The following is a 24,748-nucleotide window of genomic DNA, read 5'->3' on the forward strand; positions in this document are numbered from 1 at the left end:
GGTCATCTGAGCTCCTCGTCCATCTACCCGGTGTGTTTGGCGCCATACCTGATCGTGACCACCTGTTCTGACGGGCGTGTCAGATTCTGGCACTGTGGGGTGGAAGTGGATCCGTCAGCACCGAACCACGAGGAAACGCGTTCATATCGCTGGCAGCCCTGGAGTTTGTTGAAAGAGGAAGAAGACAACGATAGCTCTGTGTCCGTCGCCGGCCGACCCGTAGCGGTCAGCTGTTCCTACACAGGCAGACTCGCCATATCGTTCAAACAGATGTCGTCTGGAAACGAAGGAGGGGCGTGTCAGGACTTTTCCATGCTCGTGTCGATCTACGAGTGCGAGTCGACAGGTGGGTCCGAGTGGGTCCTGGAACAGACCATTCACCTTGACGATTTCAGCAAACCTGCCAAAATGCTGGACCCACGTGTCAGCGTTGACAGCAACTTGGTCGTGTACACCAAGTCAGATCTGTTTGTAAGCAAAGACAGCCCAAATATCAAACACTTTGTGCATCTGGACTGGCTGTCGAAGGAGGATGGGTCGCACATCCTGACGGTAGGGGTCGGATCTAATATCCTCATGTACGGACGCATCTCGGGGGTGGTCACCGAGCAGACCGGGGTCAAGGACGGCATGGCGGTCACGCTGCCTCTGGGCGGCAGCATAAAGCAGGGCATTCGCTCTCGCTGGGTGCTGCTGAGGTCGGTACACCTCGTCTCCTCTGTGGACGGCACTCCGTCTCTTCCCGTGTCTCTTTCTTGGGTACGAGATGGCATCCTGGTGGTGAGCATGGACTGTGAGATGCAGGTCTACGCTCAGTGGAGGCAGGACGAGAAACCAGACAACTCTGAGGATGACGGAATGTTCTCGCCAGATGCGGTTGGAGGTCGTTCGGTCTCTGTGTCGAACGAGGGTCGAGGGCGATCCAAGAGCGTGTTTGAGGGTAGCGCCGGAATCGAGGATGTGTTGCGTCCCCCGGCGGTGATTCAGGATGGTGGCTTGTTTGAGGCGGCTCATTCGTTGTCACCCACCCTCCCACAGTACCATCCCACTCAGCTGCTGGAGCTGATGGACCTGGGACGGGTCAAACGCGCCAAGGCCATCCTGGCTCACCTGGTGAAATGCATCGCTGGCGAAATTGCTGTGGTGAGAGATGTGGAGTCAGGTGAAGGGGGTGCCAGGAGACACCTTTCTAGAACCATCAGCGTGTCGGGCAGCACGGCAAAAGACACCATCGTTGCTGGGCGGGACGGGGGACGAGATTACACCGAAATCAACTCCATCCCCCCGCTTCCGCTGTACGCCCTTCTGTCCGCTGACCAGGACAACTCCTACAAGTCTGGAGAGGAGGCGGGAAAAGCCGGAAAGGGGGCGGAGCTTGAGAAACAGAAACCGTTGGAGGATCAGTATACAGATCTGTTTCAGGTTCAGACCGTCACCACCGATGACTTTGTGAGCTTTGCGACAGAAAAACCGGAGAAGAAGTCTCGCGTGATTAACCTGTCGCAGTACGGACCCACATACTTCGGGCCCGAGCATGCGCAGGTGCTGTCTTCACATCTCATGCACTCCAGTCTGCCGGGTCTCACGCGTCTCGAGCAGATGTTCCTTGTGGCTCTCGCCGATACTGTTGCAACCACCAGTGCTGAAGTGGCGGGGTCCACAGGTAAACAGTACTCAGGTGAGTTTACCGGCTCACACAAAACCCAAAGCTGCTGAAGTGTGCCGCTAAATGAAATAATGATTGTTTTAAAACAGGTTTACCAAGTCAGATTGGAATATCATGTCAAAGTAATCACAATCTGCACGATACTGAAGAAAGATGCTTGCTAAAAAAGCCATTTGCGATCATATGCCATCCGCATGAACAGAGCAGGAGTGCAGCAATAATAATATTACAGTTTCTTAGCAGAAGAGGATCAGTACCTGTCAAGGCGAGAAAATTAATCAAATTCAGGATGCATAACAGGAAGAAATTAAAGTGACCTGATAGACAGTCAGATGTGGGAGGAGTTGGGGATGGAGGTGGGTTTTGAGCGTGGCACGATTGAACAGCTGTAGAGGAGCTGTAATAAGGCAAATAGAACACAGTTTAGTATGTGATGTATCACTATTGATTGACATTACAGATTCTTACTCCGATTATGCTTAATAAGCTGATAACGTGTAAGTCATGTTTCTTTTATCGGGGAAAGCTCATAAACGGCGTAAGCAAAACCTGCTCGTCAGAGGTGGTTTTTTGCCCATTACAATGATTTCGCGCTGCATGTAAACGCCTTGACCGGTTTTCTCTCAGTTTTGTTTATGTGCGCATGTCTTTGTAATTGTAAAATAACGCATAAAAGTCGGCTCTGGAATCATGCAGTTGATGTAGAAATGTCAAAATGAAAAACCATTGTTGCATATGCAGGTACTGCGGACATGAGAGGAGATATGAAAATACAGCTTCTGACCGTTTTCCCGCCGCATTTTTAATGACTAAACAGACTATCGATGGTGACGTCATTGCACGTGAGAAACCCGGCAAGTCTCAAACTTCCATGTAAACTATGCATGTAAACACGTGAAAACGGGTTTCTTTTTAAGCTGATTTTTAATAGATATCCGTTCAAGCTGCACCTAATCGGCTGAGCAAGCTTGGCTAATCTGCCAGAAAGCTATACGCATGATTTAAAAACTGAAAATGGTATAATCAACATATATGTTTCTCTTTCACACATTGGAGCACACACAGGCACTAACATCCATGTGTCAGTCTCTCAGATATCTGTCTTCATCAGCGCCGGCACAGGCTCTGTTGGTGCCCTAGGCCCCCTCCCTAACACAAAATAAATACAATTGTTGTTTTAAGCATTGTTTTTTCACCATTACAGACAACAGTGCGTTAAGTAAAGTTTGTTGGCGTGTATTTTATTTTTTGAATAAATGGCACAGGCTTGTCCCTGTCCATGTAAATACAATTCACTTCATGGCTCACACGCAGAAAGTCAATACTAAAATGATGTTAAATCGCTAGTTGCACAAGATGGCGCTGGTGAGCTTTTGGGACGCCAGGGTCGGCAGACTAATTTCCGGTCGTATAACACAACAGGGTTGTATGGGAAAAGGAGAATTTTTGGTTTGTTAGATAAAAAAGAAGAAAGTAATATATCAGCGATCAGCTTCTCTTTACATTGCTGAGCACTTCGTTAAGCCAAAACAACTGGATAGTGTTATACGACCGGAAATTAGTCTGCTGACCTTGCCGTCCCAAAAGGTCACCGGCGGCATCTCGCGCAGCTAGCCCATTAGCAATGTCTGAGTCAAGAGGGGGTGCCCTCTCATGCGAGTACATCAGGTGTTGTCTGCGGTCACCTGTCGCTCACATCTGTCTAGTCTCTTGAGCAGTAAAACGTAACGCCGTGTTCTCCATGAGAAATGTTCTGGGTCAGAGCAGCTGATATTCCATCTGTGTGAAGTTACGATCGATATAATTTAAGACCGTGGCTGTGCTAAACAAAATGAAAATAATCCTTGAATATTTTCAAAACTTTATAAGACTTCTTTGAGAATTGTGTGGTATTTGTGTGCTGTTAAATGTCTTCAACAGGTGATGTGCACTGTGGTCTGAGATGATCTTTTAAATCCAGTCTGCATCAGTGTGTATTATGTGTGTACTGTATATAAGTATTGTTTGTTGTTTGACTATGCCATGTGATGGAGAGTTTGGACCTGGAAGTGATGGTGTGTGTGATGTCAGACAGGTGGCTGTGCTCACCGTGTTTTGTGTGTTTGTGCAGGTGGGGATTCTCTAGATGAGTGTGGGTTACGTTACCTGCTGGCCATGAGGTTACACACCTGTCTGTTGACATCACTGCCCCCCCTCTACAGGCTACAGCTGCTGCATCAAGGTAACATACACCACACACACACATGCACATGGACACACACGTGATGCCGTTTTACACCTTACAGGTGTGTCCACGTGTCACTTTGCGTGGGCGTTCCACTCGGAGGCGGAGGAGGAGATGTTGAACATGATTCCTGCCATGCAGAGGGGAGATCCGCAGTGGTCCGAGCTGCGAGCGGTGGGCGTCGGCTGGTGGATCAGGAACATTAACACACTGAGACGCATTGTGGAGAAGGTGAGACACACACACATTCAACACAACGCAATACAAACAAGACCAACGTTGAAAACACCATCTGATTACTCTTCAGAATAAATTTGAAAACGAAATCCCTCCAAATATGCCAACACTGAAACTGAGTTGAATCGTTGGCAACACTGACTCCAGCTGCTCTCTGTGCACTTACTGTCGTCTGCCTTCGTGTGGCAGTGTTCTGCAAGACATCCAGAAGACTTCACGTGTGTGTGTGTGTGTGTGTGTTCATGTTTGTATATCCCGGTGGGGACCTAAACCTGAATACACACCAACACATGGGGACTCGTGTCACTGTTGGGGACCAAAATTGAGGTCCCCAGGGGCAAAAAAGCTAATACATTGTACAGAACAATATTTTTTACAAATCTAAAAATGCAAAAAGTGCTCTATGATCTTTAGGTTTAGGGGTTAGGTTAGGGATAGGGGATAGAATATACAGTTTGTACAGTATAAAAACATTACGCCTATGGACTGTCCCCACGGGGATAGTCAACCAAAGCGTGCGTGTGTGTGTGTGTGTGTGTGTGATGTAGTGATGGGTCGTTCATGAACGATTCGTTCTTTTTGAACGAATCTTTAAAATGACTCGGGAGTAACGAGTGTCTCAGCGAGTGATTCGTTCATTTTGTGTTGACCGCGCATGTGCAACATTGTACCAGAAACAGTAATGAAGTTCGTCTCTCGAGTCATCGGGTCCGAGTCCTTATACCGGAAAGAGAAATGATTAGTTTGTCTCTCGAGTCATCGGTCCAAGCCCTTTTGTTCTTTTGTCAAATGGTAGCTCCCGCAGGCAAACCTGCAGCCTGTACCGGAGTCTTCGAGTCAGAGTCTTTAACGTTACGTGACCACTTCCCGGATCATCAGTCAAATGCATGATGTACGTGTTATATGTTGTATTATAGGAAGAAATATAAAAAGATATGTGCAATAAACATATTCTCTAAAACGTACCGTTCTGTTCTTTTTTCTGTCAGTATATTCATAAATGTTTCTTGTGGATTTCTGCATGTGTTTTTAATTTATCTTAATAACTAACTATTTTGCATAAGAACTGTGCTGGCAAAATATAAACATAAGCAACACTAGTAAAGTCAGTGTTTATGTCTAATGCATATATTACACAAGTGATCTCTTATTACATAATTGCACATTTAAATGATTTCAATAGCCTATTATTATATATTTTGCAAACTACATGAGACTTTTTAGTAAAAAACAACAACCTGTAAACCTTATTGCATACCTGAGTGACCCAAAATTGTTAATGAATTATAAATACATAACTTTACAGAAATGCTGTCAGGAAATAATTAAATAACTGTTTCTCATAACTTGTCCCTAACTACAATATAAGTTATTTCTTATTATATATCTGATATACTTCCCATCACTAGTGTGATGACGCTGTAGACTCATTCTTCAGTTAAAGTGTGCATCTCATTCCAGAATAACACATGAAAGACATGAGACATAGATCAGTGTGATGTAAGGTCGTCGTGCTGTCGCGTGGTTTAGTGACCTCATCATTATGAATCTCTTATTTATTTCATTCATTCTGTTTGAGTCACATTTACTACACGTTCATGTGTGTGTGTTTCAGTTCAGTTGACTTTAATTCTGATCAGTTTGGTACAATTCTACTTTCATTTAATGCGGTTACTGTTCAGTTTCAGTTTCAATTTTATTGTGCAAGAAATGAAATGAAGGTTAAGCTTTTGTGTAAATGTAAATGATTCCAATAGTAAAGTATCTGTTTTTTGGCTGCCATTATCCTGTAGAAAAGAATCGTTCTTTATTATTCATTTATATTATCATTACCCTGAATGATTATCATAGTCTTTGATAAATATGCTTATGTGTGTGTGCGTTAGGTGGCTAAAGTGGCGTTTCAGAGGAATAATGATCCACTGGACGCAGCTCTCTTTTATCTGGCCATGAAGAAGAAAGCGGTGCTCTGGGGTTTGTTCAGGTATGGTTTATTCTGTCAACACATGTACTGTGTGCTGTTCTCATACGGGTGATGTTATTCAGCGTGTCTTGACTGATGTGTGTAGGTCTCAGCACGATGAGAAGATGACTCAGTTTTTCAGTCATAACTTCAGCGAGGACCGCTGGAGGAAAGCGGCTCTGAAGAATGCCTTTTCTCTTCTGGGGAAACAGCGCTTTGAGCAGTCGGCCGCCTTCTTTCTGCTGGCGGGATCCCTGAAAGATGCCATCGAGGTCTCTGCTGGTTTTTTTGTGTGGAAGTTGATGAGTCTACTGCTGGTTTGAGTGTGACGTCAGGAGTGTGTGAGCCCTGAGTGTTTCAGTTCAGTCTAAACATGACAGATAAACTCCAGACAGTCCCAACACACCGATAACAGCACTTCACTTCTGACCAGAGCTAATATACTTTTGATTTTAGTTTTATTCGTGTTTTAAATGAGCTTTTCTTTTCAGTGTTCATTTTAGTTGACGTTTGAACAATTTTGGTATATGTTTTTGTCATTTTACAAATTGTTGGTTTATTTATTACGTTGCTATATTATAAGATGAATTCATTTGTATTATTATTATTATATTTTGAGGTAACATTTCAAATGTTCATTTAGTTAAGTTTACCCAATAATGTTTAGTCAATATTTGACTTTAATTTCAGTGAACAGTAACGTTTTCAAACATTTTTATTTGAGTAAATTAAAATAAAAACGACACACGTCTCTGAAATACTCATACTGAGTACTGTATGCCAGATACTGTATGTGCAGTTTTATTTTAAATGGAGAGCAATTACCTGATTCACTGACTGAGGTCATAATGGTGGATTATGACGATTATAATATGTCTTTAACAAGGATGACCTTTAGGGTCAATTGAGTGCTTCTAGTGAGCTCTTTGAAAGTTGTTTGCTTACATGTCTGAGATGTTGTTTTATAGACATCATTCATTTTTTATTACAAAAAAATGTATAATGTTATAATGCATCAAGTCATCATTGTCCTGAACGCAGGTTTAGCTGTCTTTATACTTGATACGATTTCTGAGCCTGTCTGTCATGTCCTGTAGGTGTGTCTGGAGAAGATGGAGGACATTCAGCTTGCGATGATAGTGGCTCGTCTATATGAGGAGGATTACGAGAGCTCGTCCACCTGTAAAGGAATCCTGTATGAGAAAGTTCTGGGCTGTAACCGAGACGGCAGCGGTTTCTCCTGCACCAGACTCCATCCCGACCCGTTCCTGAGGAGCATCGCTTACTGGATCATGAAGGATTACACCAGAGCTCTGGACACACTGCTGGAGCAGATCTATAAAGAAGACGATGAGAACCCCGGTGAGATTTATAAACTCAAATGTCAAATAATAAATGGAAAATGACTTAACGTCACACTCTCTTGCTGTTAAAACTGTGCTGTCACTGCTAAGAATTTCGAGTTCAGCTTACTGTTCTTCACACAACAAAACTGGCCATACAGTCATATTTATATCTTTACCTCAGTCCTGTCTGTGTATGATTGAGTTTGTGGTTTCTCTGTCTTTCAGATGTCTTGATAAAATCTTGCAACCCCGTCGTGTTCAGTTTCTACAACTACTTACGCACACATCCTCTTATCATTCGCCGGCATCTGGCCATGCCCGAGTCGTCTCTCGCGGCGGTCGCTCCGACATCTGAACGCAGCAGCGCCTACAAGATCAACCTGATCGAGCGCAAGCTCTTCTTCACCACTGCTAATGCTCACTTTAAAGTGGGCTGCCCGCTCCTGGCCCTCGAGGTCCTATCCAAGATCCCCAATGTCACCAAGAAAGCGTCTTCTCTGAGTAAAGGCTCGTCCGTTGCTAACGTCAGCGGTGGGCAGCCGCAGGAGAACGGAAGCAAGCCTGCAGAAGCGGACTGGAGCGCTCCGGCCTGGGGAGCGGACTCGTCCACCGGTCTGGACTGGAGTCAACCGCTGGTTAAAGTGGAGGATGACGGTCTGCAGCTGGACTGGGGGAACCATGAAGAGGACGATGAGGATGAGGAGGGCGGGCTGATGATGAAGAAGCCAGAGGAAGAGGAAGTTAAAAAAGCCTCGGGCCTGCAGCATGAAGACTCGGCGGGCGAGTCGGAGGTGGACGTGATCGCAGAACAGCTGAAGTTCAGAGCCTGTCTGAAGATCCTCATGACAGAACTGAGGACTCTGGCCACGGGATACGAGGTGGATGGAGGAAAGCTGCGTTTTCAGCTCTATAACTGGCTGGAGAAAGAGATCGAAGCCATGCATCACATCTGCAACTACAAGGTTTGTTTGATATTGTAGAAACATTTTTGAAACATCGGTGCATGAGTCTCCAAATCTAAATGTATTATTTACTCGTTTTGATACAAATGAAGCTACCATTTTATGGCATGATGGGAATATTTCTGTGTAGACAAATAATGAGACGGACAAACGTCACGTTTATTCAGAAGTTATTTGCGGAAATAAAATCATCTGACACTTGTGACACATGGATGTTGAAGCGGTCACTCTACTGGCAAGATTTTATACGTGTAAAGACTAAATGCACTGCTAAAAATGCTTTTTTGTCTTGTTTCCAGTACAAATATCGAAACACTCTTAAATCAAGATGCACTTTCTTGACAAGAAACGTGACGTTTATGTTTTTACCATAAACTTCCCTAATTCTTATATTATTTTTCATAAAAACAAGACTAAATATCTTGGGTCACTTTTCTTGTCAAGTAAATGTATCTTGATTTAAAGTCCCCATGAACCGCGATCGTTTTTACTTACTGTATTCTGACGCATTTCCGAGTGAAAAGGAATTTCAAAGGAGAAAATTAGTGGGCGTGGCTTGTTTTTTCACTGCGAATTGATTGGATATATAAAAACAGCTGTTGCATTTTGAAATGGAACTGGCAGTAGACTGACAGTTGAAGGGGAGGAGTTAACAGTTGCTCCGGCCAAGTCGTCTAACATACGTCATCTAATGGCTGGAATACACTACAAGACTTTTAACTAGACATCATACACTTGCAGACTTTTTGAAAGTTTCAGATAGAAACACAGACTTTATGCAACAAGTCAAGACTGAAAATCTGGGCAAAAGTCTTGTAGTGTATTTTAGCTTTAAAGGAGCGATGAATTAAGACATCAATTTTAACCTGTGCTTTTGTTATATAAGAGGGAATCGTCTTCACGCGAACATCATGTAAGTGTCAGAACTGAAAACGCCCTTGTTACTGAGATTACAACTGTTATTGACACCAGGCCCAGCGAACGCCAGGTCCTGGAATACACCTATCAATGTCATTGATAGGTTGAACACCGCCTCCACAGAAGAATTTCAACGGCTACTTCTCTAGCCCCGCCCACTGGTTCGCGCATGACAGTACTGTAGGGCTGCAACAACTAATCGATAAAATCGATAATAATTGATAATGAAATTCGCTGTCAATCAAAAACTCACTAGTCAATCAGCGTAAAGCGGCCATAAGTCTTGCCTACACGTGAGCTTTGTGCCAGAAAGGCGAACGAAAAATTGAGAAGCGTAAACGAAAACTCGGAAAGCGCAAATGAAAAATCTAGCAGCGAATTCAAAACTATTATTTGCAAAAACGAAACTTAGAAAATTGTTAAGAAATCATGTCACATTCTTGCAACTGAGTTTATTGTTTTCATTATCAAAGTGTTTTTTTTCTTTCTCATTGTATATTTTTGTTCGTTTTTTAAAAGTTTGCGTTCATTCTTATTGGCACAAAAGGAATCCCATATCCGTGCGGCACATGTTGCGTAGTTTTAAAGTCAGACGTGTCTCTCGGTGCGTGCGTCTCTCCGTGCAGCGCGAGGTACGCAGTTTTAAAGTCAGACGTGTCTCTCCGTGCGGCACATGTTGCGCAGTTTTAAAGTCAGACGTGTCTCTCNCTCTCCGTGCAGCGCGAGGTACGCAGTTTTAAAGTCAGACGTGTCTCTCCGTGCGGCACATGTTGCGCAGTTTTAAAGTCAGACGTGTCTCTCGGTTTCGTGCGTCTCTCCGTGCAGCGTGAGGTGCGCAGTTTTAAAGTCAGACGTGTTTTGCATGCATCTCTTCAAGCTGCACATTTTTAAAATTTAAAGGGGAGAGGTGTTTTAAATGACAAAATTAAAGATTATATTAGTAAAACCCAATTTGTGGCGTTTGCACTTTGCAAAGTACATAATAGGCTAAATACCCTGATTTGGTGGTTTATTTAGTTCAGAGGTGGGTAACGAAGTACATTTACTTGAGAGCTGTACTTAAGTACACTTTTTGAGTATTTGTACTGAAGTATTACTTTTTCTGTTTACTTTTTACTGTACTTCACTACATTTGAATGACAAATATCTCACTTCATGGCACAAAAAAATTATTTCCTTGGCCGACCCTCCCCTCGCTCCCACGTTTGGGAGAGACTATTGTCGGTTTCTTCTAATATGACACACATGAATCAACTCACCAGGTGTATTAATTATGGAGACATTCACAACATTTTGGGCGAAGGCTAATGAGTTCAGTTGTGTATACTTTTCCCATATCTCATTTACTTATTATAAGCAAAAGATGTAATTACATTTTATCCGATTAATCGATTAATCGAAAAATAATCGTCCAACTAATTGATTATCAAAATAATTGTTAGTTGCAGCCCTACAGTACTGAAGTAACACAAGTTGCGTGAAACCTTTGCAAATAATGGAGGCTGTTTTGAAGTGTTTTGGTATTTTTTCGAGTGCTGGGTCATATCCATAAATTACCCGGAGTCTCCCATTTGTTTATTTATCATGGAAACTTGCGTAACATTGGAGACCCGCGATCGCAGTGATCTTCTGTCTGGTTTGAGATCACTGGTCTCAAATGTTGACAGGTACGGATATCATTAAACACCATACAACTATAGGCTATACAAACTATACGCAAAGCCTTGCCATCACATCCGGGAAATAAGTCAGTAAATTTGAGTAAAATCACAGGCTTCATTTATCCCGTGCGAATGCGCCACATGAAATACAGATGTGGGGAGGTCATTTATAGGGCGATTGTGTAACCTAATGATATGTCTCTAACCAAATTCACAGAAGGCTCCAACTAAGTTTACTACGCAAACTGCTATCCAATCATAGCAGTGGGCGTTTACTTCCAAGTCTTCAATGCGGCACGCCCATTCAAACCGAGCGTTTGTAGAGCTGGCCTCAAAACCCGGGTAGAAAATAGCCTTGATGATTTTAAATGTAAAAACCACGCGAACTTCATAAGTAGACTTCATACTACAGTATAAAACAATAAACAAGCCCAGTTCATCACACCTTTAAGACGGATAGTCATTTCAAGGCAGAAGTGCATTTTCAGATTTTAACTAAAGATTATGAGGCCACACGAATTTTAAAAAGAAAACGGCCCACATTGATAAGCTTTTTTACCATAAACGCTGCAATATTTCATGAAAAAATATTTTTGATTTCACTGGGACTTAAATTTTTTTTTAGATATTTTGACTAAAAACAAAACAAAAATGCCATTTTTTAGCACTGTGAAAATCTGTTGCTGATACCGAGTTAAAATGAGGTCATGAATGTGTTGTGTATGTTGTGAAATGTCAGTTTGAGGGGAAGGCGGCTGTGGGTCAGCTGGAAAAGTGGGGTGGAGATGGATCTCTTGATCTGGATGACACACAGTTTCGGGGTGAAGCAGGAGCGTACGAGCGACATCAGGTGGAGCGACGGCGTCTGCAGGCCAAACAGATTCATGCGGAGCGGAGAAAAGCCTGGCTGAGGAAGAACCAGGCTCTCCTCAGAGTCTTCCTCAGTTACTGCAGTCTGCACGGAGCCAAAGGTGGAGGAGTGACGTCGGTCAGGATGGAGCTGCTCTTCCTCCTGCAGGAATCACAGCAGGTGTGTTGTGGCTTGGATCTGGCTCTTGTGTGCTCTTGTTTGCTTGTGTCTGTGTGTTTTGTAACAGGTTTGTTTGCGTGTTTTCAGGAAATGACAGTGAAGCAACTTCAGTCGCCTCTCCCTCTCCCAACCACTCTGCCCCTGCTGTCCGCCAGCATCGCACCCACCAAAACCGTCATCGCCAACCCCGTCCTGCATCTCAGCAACCACATACATGACATCCTCTACACCATCGTACAGATGGAGGCTCCGCCACACCCAGGTGTACTGGACGACCGGGTGAGACTCAAACACTTGAGTGAAAACTGACTGACTGTGTGTGTGCGTGTGTGTGTTTCTCTGCTTATATATGTGTGTGTCTTGTTCAGGTGATCGCTCTACACACTCTTGCGGCATCATTGTCAGCTTGTATCTACCAATCACTGTGCGACAGCCACAGCTACAGGTACACGCACGCGCACACACACACACACACACACACACTCTCTCACTCTCTTCTGCTGATGTGTGTGTGTTTAGTAGTCAGTCAGAGACCAATCAGTTCACAGGGATGGTGTATCAGGGGCTGTTACTAAGCGACAGGCGGAGACTCCGCACTGAGAGTATTGAGGAACATGCCACGCCCACTTCTGCACCTTCACAGTGGCCAGGTAACCATCATTCACAAACAATCACCTCCAGTGAAGACTAAGGGAAGTCACTGACACTTTTGTGTGTGTGTGCAGGTGTGTCGTCTCTGCTCAGTCTGTTAGCCTGCGCTCAGGGAGATGATCGTGTGCATCTGAACGTCATGTTGTGTGAGGCGGTGGTGGCGGTGTACCTGAGTCTGCTGATTCACGGCTTGGGCACACACTCCGGTAATGAGCTCTTCCGGCTGGCCGCTCATCCTCTCAACAACCGCATGTGGGCTGCAGTGTTCGGGGGCGGAGCCAAACTCATCATCAAACCCAAGAGGCCACCTGACATCACTCCGGGTGAGTCTACGGCCAAGCTCCAAATGTCATATTTGAACAGAACACCGTGTCCACATTCACAACAATTGTTTACATTGAGAACATGAACGTGTTAACAAATACATTTTTCATCGTTTTATCATGGTATTCATTTAAAGAAATTCACTTTTTTGTTGGACATTTTTGGCGAATTCGTTTATTTTGTGTCAGGTTTCATGTTGCGTCTCTGTGACCACCGTGCTGATCCTCAGATGTCTTGTTTTGTTAGCTGCTCTCAGGGCATCGAGGTCTGAGGGGTCAGAGGAGGTCAAGGTCACAACCTCTGAACCCCCGACCTTGACCGTCAGTCAAAGTCCGCCTCACACTGAGGCTGGTGACCATGGTAATGTCCTCGTGGAAACAGCACAGCGGGACAGCTGTAAGTAACATTGAGGCACTTCCTCCACACAGGAACAGGAAATGATGCGGACATGATGCACTTCCTGTGCTGTCACATGACAGTCCCTGTTAGTGTGTGGAGAGCCTCTGTGTGTGCAGTGCTGTTTGCCTCTATTTCTATCTCATAATTTAATATCACACCGTGTGTTTGGTTTGGTGGTGGTGTGTGCGCACATTTGGGTTTGCATTCATGATTTTTTGATGTGAGTGTGACAGAGAGTAAATCAGGTTCACGCAGACAGAGCGTGTGTAGATGTGACTGAGGTGTGTGATCTCTCGGCTCTCTGTGTGCTCTCATCATGAAACTATAAAGCCAGAAATAGAATGGATGACTAAGACAATTTATCAGCTCTAATAATATATATTTTGATATGACAGACTAGAGGCGGAACTTCAGCTGTAGCCACTCTCACTCATTAATCTGCTGTACTGAGGGTGTAGTTGTGGGTCAACGGTGCTGCCGTACTGTGTTTTTGTGAAAACTTGCGCTTGTCAAACATTGATTTGACTTTTTTTGGACGTTCTGTCTATGTTTATGGTCAGCTGTTCACATCACAGCTGACCCCACCCACCTGTTCATCAGCCAATCAAATCATAGCCCTGCCCTACTTTTTTTATCTAGATTTACTCATTATAGTAAAGTGACGGTCATTCTCATGTGTGTTACGTCTGCATCTCATGTCCCTTTATTATCATCATTGTGTTGTTGTGTTTAGTTGTACCTAATGAAGTGAAACAGGATGCTGGGGAAGGTTTGTGTGCGTGTGTGCGCGTGTGTGTTCATGTTTGTATTTCCCGGAGGGTACCTAAACCTGAATACACACCAACACATGGGGACTCGTGTCACCGTGGGGACCAAAATTGAGGTCCCCAGGGGCAAAAAAGCTAATAAATTGTACAGAATAATATTTTTTACAAATCTAAAAATGCAAAAAGTGTTCTATGATCTTTAGGTTTAGGGATAGGGTTAGGGTTAGGGGATAGAATATACAGTTTGTACAGTATAAAAACATTACGCCTATGGACTGTCCCCACGGGGATAGTCAACCAAAGCTGTGTGTGTGCGCGCGCGCGCGTGCGTGTGTGTGTGCCCGTGTAATGATACTGAATGAAATAATGGAGATGTGTTTAGATTTCACTATTTCAATCAGTTTGTGTGTTTTAAGACATAATGTTGAATGCATTTGCTCTGCTGTTTTGCTCTTTCTTTACTCTTTTAGATAAACGGGTATCTCTCTCTCTCCCTCCAGCGGTCCCTCCCCCGACGCCCCCCGCTGAGGATGTGGACCGGCAGCGGCGCAGGTTTAACATGCGTATGCTGGTTCCGGGACGTCCCGTTAAAGAGACTCCGGCCACGCCTCCGCCCATTCCTGTTGCACGTCCCACCTACAAAGAGAAGTTCATCCCACCCGAGCTCAGCATGTGGGATTATTTTGTGGCCAAAGTGAGAGCGCATGAGTGATGTTTTTATGGCTCAGGTGTGTTTGTGAAGTCACTGCTCGCTGGTGTTAACTCTGTGTGTGTGTGTGTGTGTGTGTGTGTGTGTGTGTGTGTGTGTGTGTGTGTGCGTGTGTGTGTGCGTGCGCGTGTCCCGGTGCAGCCCTTCCTCCCTCTGTCTGACAGCGGTGCTCTGTATGACTCGGATGAGAGCGGTGCTAGTGATAATGAAGATGATGATGATGATGATGCCTTCCTCTCTGACACACAGATGACAGAACACTCCAATCCAAACTCATACAGGTCTGACCACACACACACACACACACACACACTGTAGAAGAAATCATCTGAGCTGTGAATCTGTGTGACATTGTGTGTTGTGTGTTTGTAGTTGGTGTCTGATCCGTCTGGCGATGGTGAAACTGGCTGTGAATAATGTCAAGACGTTCCTGCCCCTCACAGGACTGGACTTCACAGGTACATTAACACTTGAGTCTTGTCATACAGACACACAAATGAGCGGAACAGATGTCACACTGTCTGCTGTGTGTGTGTCGTGTCGTCTCAGAACTGCCGGTGACGTCTCCGCTGGCAAACGCCGTTCTCAAGACGCTGGAAAACTGGGAGCAGATTATACTGGAGAGCATGAATAAATTTGACGGACCTCCACCCAATTACATCAACACTTACCCCACAGACCTGAGTGCCGGCGGAGGACCGGCTATACTGCGACACAAAGCCATGCTGGAGCCCGAGAACACACCCTTCAAGTGAGTGAACGGCACGCGTGTTCAGTGTCACGGGTGTGTATGTGTGTGTGTGTGTGCGCGCTGAAGAATAAATGTGTGTGTTTTCTCATCAGGACGAAGCATCATCCCTCCTTCCCCGCCCGCCGTCTCTGGCACTTCCTGGTCAAACAGGAAGTGCTTCAGGAGACTTTCATTCGCTACATCTTTACCAAGAAGAGGAAGCAGAGTGAGGTAATTACACAGGGGGAGGAGTTATGCAAATGCACGGCTGAGGTTACCAAGAGGGCGGAGTCAATCCCAGAGCAGGATTATTTAAAGCAGTGGTTCTCAAACTGGGGGGCCCCAAAATGGATCCGGGGGCCACAGATTTCGTAAAATATAGAAACAGGGTTTCTGCGGGGTCTTAAAATGTCTAAAAAAATTTTTTAGGAATTTTTTGAAATTTTAGGTCTTACATTTATTGAAGTATTGTGTTCTATGTCTTAAATCATTTTAAACAGGTCTTAATTTCCCTACGGCCATGTAACGCTACCTCTAATGCAGAGGTCGCGTTAACTGAAAATTCTCCGTCATTGACAGATTTTTTTACCAGTGACGGAAAAATCTGAAGACCGTCAGTCATTTTGAGGGATTACAATAAGGGCAATTTGTCATTTCCCTTCATTAGTGCGTGATCGTAGGCTTCTACCCCTCTGCCCTGAACATGATCGCGAAGGGTCGTGTGTTTCCCATTCATTGGCTTCCTTACAATGCCTGGTCCGTTTTGGAAAATGCGTGCGCGTCAGACGAGCACTGTCACAGACCACACCACGTCGCGTGCACGCATACACACAACGGCGTGTAGTGGTGCTGAGTTTACAGAGTTTTTTCCTTCAGAAAAGCGAATAGCGTCGTTTTGGATAAACCTTAACTTTCAGTGAGTGGAAAAATGTCTCTCTTGGCGTCTTCTCTGTTCAGTGAGCGGCAGAAGCGGCACATTCATGACCAAACCGCAGCTACTTGTGAGTGAGTACAAAACATCATTTACAAGCATGTCATTGTTACTGACTAGACCAGGGGTCAGCAATTGGCTCTTCTGCGCCCCTGCTGCGGCTCATTATAGTCTTTATAAGGCCCTGGTTATGCCTGCTAATAAGATGCGTTTTGGTCCATCGGATCACAAGTGGACGAAAGAGGCACATACCCGTTTACACCTGCTGCTGTAATCCCTCTATTTTGTCCACTTTTGACCAGTACTGTCCTGATTTCTTCAAGAAATATCTGGAAAAGCATTTCATTTGAATATTCAAAATAAGGCCATGCAATGTAGCCTACATACTGTATGAGCGCGACCAGAGATGACAGAAAAACATACAGAGAGCAGCGGTTTTATTTCTGCTCTGACAGATGTGAGACAGCGCCGAGCACTGTATATGCGTGTGTTAGAAATGGAATGGTGAGAAAACATTCTGCTTGGTGCGTTTTTCGTCTTTAAACCAAACTTTTAGGTCTTTAGCCGGCATAGTTTAAATCCTGTCTGGCTAGCGCGCTTCTCATGATGTTTATGCATGATGTCCGTATGCGGAGTAGACGGTCTCTTGTGGCTGTTCATCGCCAAAACAAAAGTTCACAGAAAAAATCTGAAGTCTAACTAAAGTACCGCGTGCAACACAGTGTTGCCAGATCTCGCGAGGCAAATAAGCAACCAAGCCTGTGAAAACAAGCCCAAAACAAGCGACTTTTTCTACGGAACCCCCCTAGGTTCCGGACAATGACTACAAGAGGGAGTTAAACCACCTTTTAACATTATTTAACATTAGAAAACTGATGGGATATCAAACACCCTACTGATGTACCAAGTGCATTATGTAGGCTACACAGTAAACCTTATTAAAATTTGCACACACAAATAAATATCATCCTGAATTCATAAATTCTTTATTTATTATTGCAGGGACTGCAGAATATCCCATTTTTAAATAACTATAACCCAGAAACGGGATCAATTATTGACAATCTTAGTGTGCAGCAATAAAGTGGCTCCTGCTCTGATAAACAAATGAGTGAGTTAGAAAATAAAATAAAATATTAAATTAAAATGAAGTAAACTAAACAGGTTTAAAAACCATTCCAGTCAAAACCATTTGAACACGTGAGGATGAGGCTTGGTCTAAAACATTTTTCTTAAGACTCATAAGCTTATTTGTTTCGCGAGATCTGGCAACACTGCTCATAACCCTTTGGCCTCATATATATAAAGAATAACACCACCATTATCTTTCAAGTTGCTTCAGGTACCAAGGTGCAAATTAAACATATTTAACAACATAACAATTTGTCTGAACTGAACCTATGAAATATCTGAAAATATCTTAAATATCCTGAAACATTCAACATGTTTTAGTTCTACATCCAGACGTTCTTGATGGCCCACATTCAAACAAGAAAATAACAAAACCATATAAATAATAAAAACAAACATTAAAAAAACTTGTGTGAAATGAGAATGTAACTACCCATGTAACTGGTCCCGGGCATTTGTTCTTCAAAAACTCTCCTACAGTCCACCGTAAATCGCGCGTATTTTCAATTCTGGTTTCTGCCGGTTACCAGAAAAAAACAGTTTGCCCTGCTCTGCCTCTGATTGGCTAGTACTCGTTGCCATCTGGGTCAGAGCCAATTAGAAGCAGGATGTGGGTGGGAAAAAACTGCTGTCTCCTGTGTGTATGGGGAAAGGGGAGGGACAGAGGGAACAGGCAAGACAAACTCCTACATTTATAACATAAAAGTTAGAAAATATCTGCTTTACAACTTATTATGGAGTTGGGAACAAGCCCAAATAAGCAACTACACTTAAGAAACAAGCCCAAAAAAACGCGACCCGCGACTACCAATATTTGTAAGCGACTTTACAGAAAAACAAGCCCAAAGTCGCTTATAATAAGATGACTTGGCAACACTGGTGCAACACCGGGACGTTACTCTCCTATTGCAACACTCCCACTTTTTGCCAGGGACAAAAATGTATAAATTGCTTATCATCTAAGTACAATAAAAATCGCACTATATTGCCACCTAGTGGTCCAACTGGATAACTACTAACTTACATGCATATATTTTGCTGGGATGCATGGTGGGAGAAGTCTCAAAATGGCTCTTTTGGTTGCAAAGGTTGCCGACCCCTGGACTAGACATATGAACATAAACATTTGTTTTAAATAAAAAATATATGTATATTATTTTATGTCTGACAACAGAAACATTAAATATATAAATGAATATGAACAACAACGGCTTTATTGGGCATTTAGTTGTATTAAAATACAGCAAGTTCCGCTGTCATCACGAGAAATTGATCTGGGAATGTTGGGTGTGTGTGGTTTTTATGTTGTGATACAGGTCTTAAATTTCATTCATAATGGTCTAAAAAAGGTCTTAAGAAGTCTTAAATTTGACTTTGTGAAACCTGCAGAAACCCTGAGAAATGTATCATACATTTTATGCAATCAAACATCAGAAAAATAAGACCAACAATTGTATAACTGAAAATGTTTTTGGTTTTATTAAAATTGTAAAAGTTTAAGATTTTAAGTCTTTATTTGGGGGGCTGCAAAGCGATGCACCTTACACAAAGGGAAAAAGAAAAAGTTTGAGAACCACTGATTTAAGGTGTGAATGAAGTTTAAAGTGAGGCACACAAGCACGGTGAGGTCATTAAAGGGGTGTGGCCAGTACACACAATAAAAGTGACGGGACCAAAAGCAGAACTCACAGCTGTAAGTACTGACTCCCCCCCATTCTCTCTCTCTCTCCCTCTCTCTCTCTCCCTCCCTCTCTCTCTCTCTCTCCCTCTCTCTCTCTCTCTCTCTCTCTCTCTTTCTCTCTCTCTCTCTCTCTCTCTCTCTCTCTCTCTCGAGTGCATGCTGGGAGGCCAGTGCCTCCCAGCATGTGGGAGTGAAGGAGTGGAAGGAGCCGTCTGGTGTGAGTGAGAGTATCTCGCTGTTGAAGTGAATTTTCTCTTTCCTTTTGAATTTAGATTTTTCAGTTAGTGTAGGTCGGGTTATAAGTTTAACCATTACTGACTTCGGTCAGCGTGTGGGGGTAATGGGGTCGGTTGTGAGAGATTTTTCGCGGCTGACGCTCGGGCATGGTTGCAAATGTATGCCCGATGCCGCGGTGTCTGTGGAGGATTGTTTGATAGCCGTGAGTGCGGCGGTCGGAGGCGCTCATATCAGATCGGCCTCCCGTATGAATAAGGCCATTGTAATTTTTCTGAGTCAAAGTCAAATTCTAGATGATTTAATCGAATCTGGACTAATAATCAAAGTTACTTTTGTACCCGTTTTGCCTTTATCAAGCCCATCAAAAAAAGTTGTATTATCTAATGTTCCCCCGTTTGTAAAAAAACGAACATTTAGAGCAAATACTCCTGAGGTATGGCAAAATAGTGAGTCCTATGAAAATGATTCCGCTTGGATGCAAAACCCCCGAAATTAAGCATGTTATGTCTTTCTGGCGTCAGGCTTTCATGATCTTAAATCCTCAGAGCGATCCCTTAAATCTGTCGGTCAAACTAAATATTGATAGCAAGGATTACACAATATTCATTAGCTCTGATTCTATGAGATGTTTTATCTGTTGTGCATTTGGACACATCAGGCAAACATGCCCGAATCGGGACAGGCCGGCGGGGTCTGATGTGGCTCTAGCTGCAGAGGCGGAGAACAGTGAGCGAGTGACGGGCGCGGATGCCGCTGCGGCCGCTGTGGCTTCACAACCCCAGCCGGCTGGGGCGCTTTCCGTGCCGGATGACTCACCCGAGGGGAGACCGGGGCTGGTGGCCTCTAAAGACGGCCTAAAGGCTGCTGAGGAGGCGTCTGGGCCGAGTCATATCCCCGCTGTCCCACCGGCAGACGTGAGCCAAGTGCTCTCGCTGCCTGTGCCCAAGACTGAGGCGCTTAATGAAAAACAAAGGAAAACTGATATCAAAACCACCGATGACTTATTTAAACAAAGTCAAGAGGACATCTCATCTCAGGAGCTAATGGAAGATTTGGAAAATGAATATGAGGAAATTGAGACCACTGAAAATGACGCGATGGATTCGGAATCAGCTTCTGGAGGTAAAATCAAATATTACTCTGTACAGCAAATTAACAACTTTCTTGATACAACGAAGGGGCATCGCAAACCCAAAATACAATCACATTTTCCCGATTTAAAGCTGTTTCTGGCGTCCTGTACTTTGGCTATGAAAAAGGCCACGTATGACGAGCTTGACAAACCCAAACGGTACCGTCTTAAGAAGCTGCTAAGTACTGTTAGAAGCTCTTTGAATTTACATGGTAAAAAATGAATTCGGCATGTTCATTTCAGGCGTACTTCTGTGTATTGCCATTATTGAGTATTTATTTCATTTTATTTTTCATGGCACCGTTGAGACTTGGCTCTTTTAACATCAATGGGTGTCGTGATGCTGTTAAACGGACCAGTCTTTTTGATTATGTAATGCTATAGAGCATCAGTGTAGTGTTTCTTCAGGAAACACACACTGATGTTCATAACCAGATACAGTGGCTGAGTGAGTGGAAGGGGCAGGCTATACTGAGCCATGGCTCCAGGGTGAGTGCAGGGGTTGCGATACTTATGGCACCTGAGTTTAAAGGTCAACCTATAAATGTTTTTGAGATGATTTCTGGTCGCCTGATGAGAGTGGATGCGACAATTCATGGTGTCAACTTTTCTTTTATTAATGTGTATGCTCCTAATACTGGGCCAGAACGCATTTCTTTTTTTGAGCAGCTAAAGACTGTGTTAAGTAATGTTCTTCATGATAAGACTATTGTTCTTGCTGGAGATTTTAATTGCACTTTGGATCACACTTTAGATAGGAACCATGCTGAACCCCACTGTCAATCAGCTGATGTGCTTAGGGCTTTGATTACATACCATGATCTTGTAGATGTTTGGAGGGAATCTTTCCCTCAGGTTAGACAATATACCTGGCTGAGAATGAACTCCAATATGATATCTGGTGCTAGGCTAGATAGAATTTATGTGCAGAAAACTGCAAGAGATAAGTTCTTTAATAGCAGCATTTTCCCCACTGCTTTATCTGATCATCATTTTCTGTCTGTTAATGTCACCACTGCACAGAGCACCTTTAAACACCCTTATTGGAAATTCAATTGTAGGTTATTGCAAGATCACAACTTTGTGCACTCTTTCACGTTTTTCTGGGAGGTCTGGAGAGAGAGAAAAACGCAGTATAAGTCTCTGAGCCAGTGGTGGGACATTGGCAAAGTCCAAATTAAACTTTTTTGTCAGAGATATTCTGCATACAACAAAAGTATCCTTGACGAGAAGATGGCACAGATTGAACAAGAAATCCTACAACTCAATTTTGAAGGGGACCGTGTGGATACTGCAGAAGCCTTGGTACGAAATAGGCTCCTGCTGCGCAACCTATTGGAGGATAGAGCCCAGGAGACACTTGTTCGTGCAAGATTTTTGAATTTTAATAGCATAGATGCCCCAACATCCTTTTTTTTAACCTGGAGAGGAAGACGGTGGATAAGAAAATCTTGAACTGTTTGAAATTGCCGGAAGGGGGAAAAGTTACTGATGAACATGACATCATATCCCATGCACTGTGTTTTTACGAGGATCTTTATCGGGCTGAACCTTGTGACGATGAGATGGCTGACCTGCTCCTTCAGGATTTACCTCAGCTTTTGAAAGAGGATAAATCTAAGCTTGATAAACTGTTGACTTTTGATGAGGTATCTTTAGCTGCTCAAGAACTATCATCTGGCAAAGCTCCGGGTTTGGATGGATTAAATGCCGAATTTTACAAACGCTTTGGCCAGTCATTGGAAAGGATTTGTTTTCTGTATTCATGGAGAGTATTAATAGAGGTACACTACCGGTGAGCCTACGGAGAGCTGTGATCACCCTACTACCCAAGAAAGGCAATCTTGAGGACATCAGATGTTGGCACCCCGTTTCATTACTCGGAATAGATTACAAAATATTCTCTAAGGCTTTAACCAACAAGATTAAACTTTATATTTCCTCTGTGATTCATACTGACCAGTCTTACTGCATCCCGGAATGGACTATATTTGATAATCTGTTTTTGATTCGGGACATGATCTCTTTTGCCAGAGCACATAAGCTCGACATTGGTTTTGTTTCCTTGGACCAAGAGAAGGCCTTTGATCGGGTTGATCATAACTTCCTTTTTAAGTGTCTTAAAGCATTTGGTTTTGGTCCGTCATTTATTGCCTATGTCAAACTGCTGTACACGGATATTTGTAGCATATTAAAAATTAATGACTCCCTTACGAGACCATTTAAAGTAAGCAGGGGTATACGACAAGGGTGTGGTCTCTCAGGAATTTTGTATGCTGTTGCTATTGAACCACTATTGGTAGCTCTAAGAAACAAGCTTTGTGGTGTATCAACTGTGTGCCCGTTCACCTCAGATTCAGTGACTGTGAGACTTAGTGCTTACGCTGAATGATGTCACTGTCATTATTAGATCAGATGAGGATGTTATGAACTTGAGAGATTCTCTTGAGGTCTCCCAGAAAGCCTCCTCCTCTCGGATAAACTGGCAAAAGAGTGCTTCTTTCTTGCTGGGTGACTGGGAAGATAGAGGCCCGCCTGTACTTCCTCAGCACTGCTCCTTGTGTTTAAAGGGGTTCAAAGTGCTGGGAGTTTTTCTTGGGACGGATCATTATAATCAGAAGAACTGGGAGGATATTGTCGAAAAAGTGTCCGGACGTTTGCAAAGATGGAGATGGATTCTGTCTCAGCTATCATACAGGGGAAGGGTGCTTATTGTTAATAACCTAGCAGCCTCTATGTTGTGGCATCGCCTAAATGTTCTGGACCCACCAAAAGGGTTGTTACAAAGTTTGCAGAAGATTTTTGTGGATTTTTTGTGGGACGGGTACCACTGGCTTCCCCCTGCGATTCTTTACCTGCCGGTTGCCGAAGGTGGTCAGGGGCTGATTGATCTAGCAGCCAAGGTGAAAGCCATGAGGCTCAAGACAGCTCAAAACCTACTTTACCCAGTGGAATTCAAACCATGGGTGTCTTTCGGTCTGACTTTGCTCAGAACTTTTGGTGGTTTCGGTCTTGATAGACAACTGTTTTTAATGTCTTTTTATGGTGATCGTGTTTCATCTGATGCAAATTTCTATGCTTCTGTTTTAAACTCCTGGTCTGTTTTAAGCTGCTTCGTCAGGAAAACCATCATTTCGGCCTTGATGAACCACTGTTTTTTAACTCGTTTTTAAGTGGTAATAATTGCACGTTTAACACAATTGTTAAATCCTTTATGGAAGAAGGGTTGACTAAAGTTTCTGATTTAATTGAAATTTCATCGAAAACATGGAGGTCAATGGTGGACATTTGTAATCAAATAGGTTTTAGGTCAGTCAGGACCATTGAGCGGTTTGTAGGCAGTTTGAAAGCAGCTTTTCCTTCAACTCTCCGCTTGTTTGTAAGCAGTTTTCTGTCTGGGGGTCCTTCCAGGGTTTCCTTCCCCAAGCTTATTGTCTCTCCAAGGATTTTTACAGAAGATGATCGTGACGGGAAACTACTGACATTTGCTAGGCTACTGGAAGTTGATTTCCAGGCTGCTGGAAAAAGAGACCTCTATCAGATTTGCATTAAAGCTAATTATTTTGATGTTATCCAAGACAGATGTGACACAAAATGGAGAGAATTTTTTACTGTTTCCTCGGATATCTCTCCTTCTTGGAGGCTTTTATATAAGGGTCCTCTTCCTAAACGGTCAGGAGATTTACAGTGGAGGATAATGCATTGTGCGTTGCCCACCAACACTCACGTTTCCAAGTTTAATCCGGATGTTTCATCAGGTTGCTCTTTCTGTCCTGCACTGGAATCTGTTTTTCATGTTTTCACAGAATGTTTTAGACTGGTGTCGCTATTTACTTTGTTAGAAAGATTAATCGGCGATTTGGGTTTTGTTTTTAATAAGGTACTTTTTGTTTTTGGTTGCAAGTATTCACGAGCACACATACGACAGTGTACTGTGGCTAACTTCATTATTGGGCAAGCCAAACTAGCCATATGGAAGTCTGGCAGGCTAGCTGCTGAAGAGCGAAATGTTGATGTTCTTCAACTATTTACTGCTTTGGTGGAATCAA

The 24,748-nt window shown here is 43.5% G+C and overlaps 1 protein-coding gene across 3 annotated transcripts in view; it reads left to right on the forward strand.

The window, feature by feature from the left end:
* Positions 1-24,748, forward strand: part of dmxl2 (Dmx-like 2) — a 67,359-nt gene that overhangs the window by 24,053 nt on the left and 18,558 nt on the right. For 2 of the 3 annotated variants that reach the window (XM_057327179.1, XM_057327182.1), the window contains exons 18-34: positions 2-1,678; positions 3,777-3,887; positions 3,952-4,121; positions 6,014-6,111; positions 6,197-6,362; positions 7,188-7,452; positions 7,662-8,398; positions 11,717-12,007; positions 12,095-12,286; positions 12,376-12,452; positions 12,527-12,657; positions 12,733-12,981; positions 14,619-14,842; positions 14,999-15,138; positions 15,230-15,315; positions 15,407-15,608; positions 15,701-15,818. In XM_057327179.1, coding sequence (XP_057183162.1) covers positions 2-1,678; positions 3,777-3,887; positions 3,952-4,121; positions 6,014-6,111; positions 6,197-6,362; positions 7,188-7,452; positions 7,662-8,398; positions 11,717-12,007; positions 12,095-12,286; positions 12,376-12,452; positions 12,527-12,657; positions 12,733-12,981; positions 14,619-14,842; positions 14,999-15,138; positions 15,230-15,315; positions 15,407-15,608; positions 15,701-15,818 — 4,934 coding nt within the window. The remainder of the gene's footprint in view (position 1; positions 1,679-3,776; positions 3,888-3,951; positions 4,122-6,013; positions 6,112-6,196; positions 6,363-7,187; positions 7,453-7,661; positions 8,399-11,716; positions 12,008-12,094; positions 12,287-12,375; positions 12,453-12,526; positions 12,658-12,732; positions 12,982-14,618; positions 14,843-14,998; positions 15,139-15,229; positions 15,316-15,406; positions 15,609-15,700; positions 15,819-24,748) is intronic. The other variant, XM_057327180.1, reaches the window with a different exon arrangement.

Source organism: Triplophysa rosa, unplaced genomic scaffold (genome assembly GCF_024868665.1).
Source record: "Triplophysa rosa unplaced genomic scaffold, Trosa_1v2 scaffold181_ERROPOS110053, whole genome shotgun sequence".
NCBI classification, from domain to species: Eukaryota; Metazoa; Chordata; class Actinopteri; order Cypriniformes; family Nemacheilidae; genus Triplophysa; species Triplophysa rosa.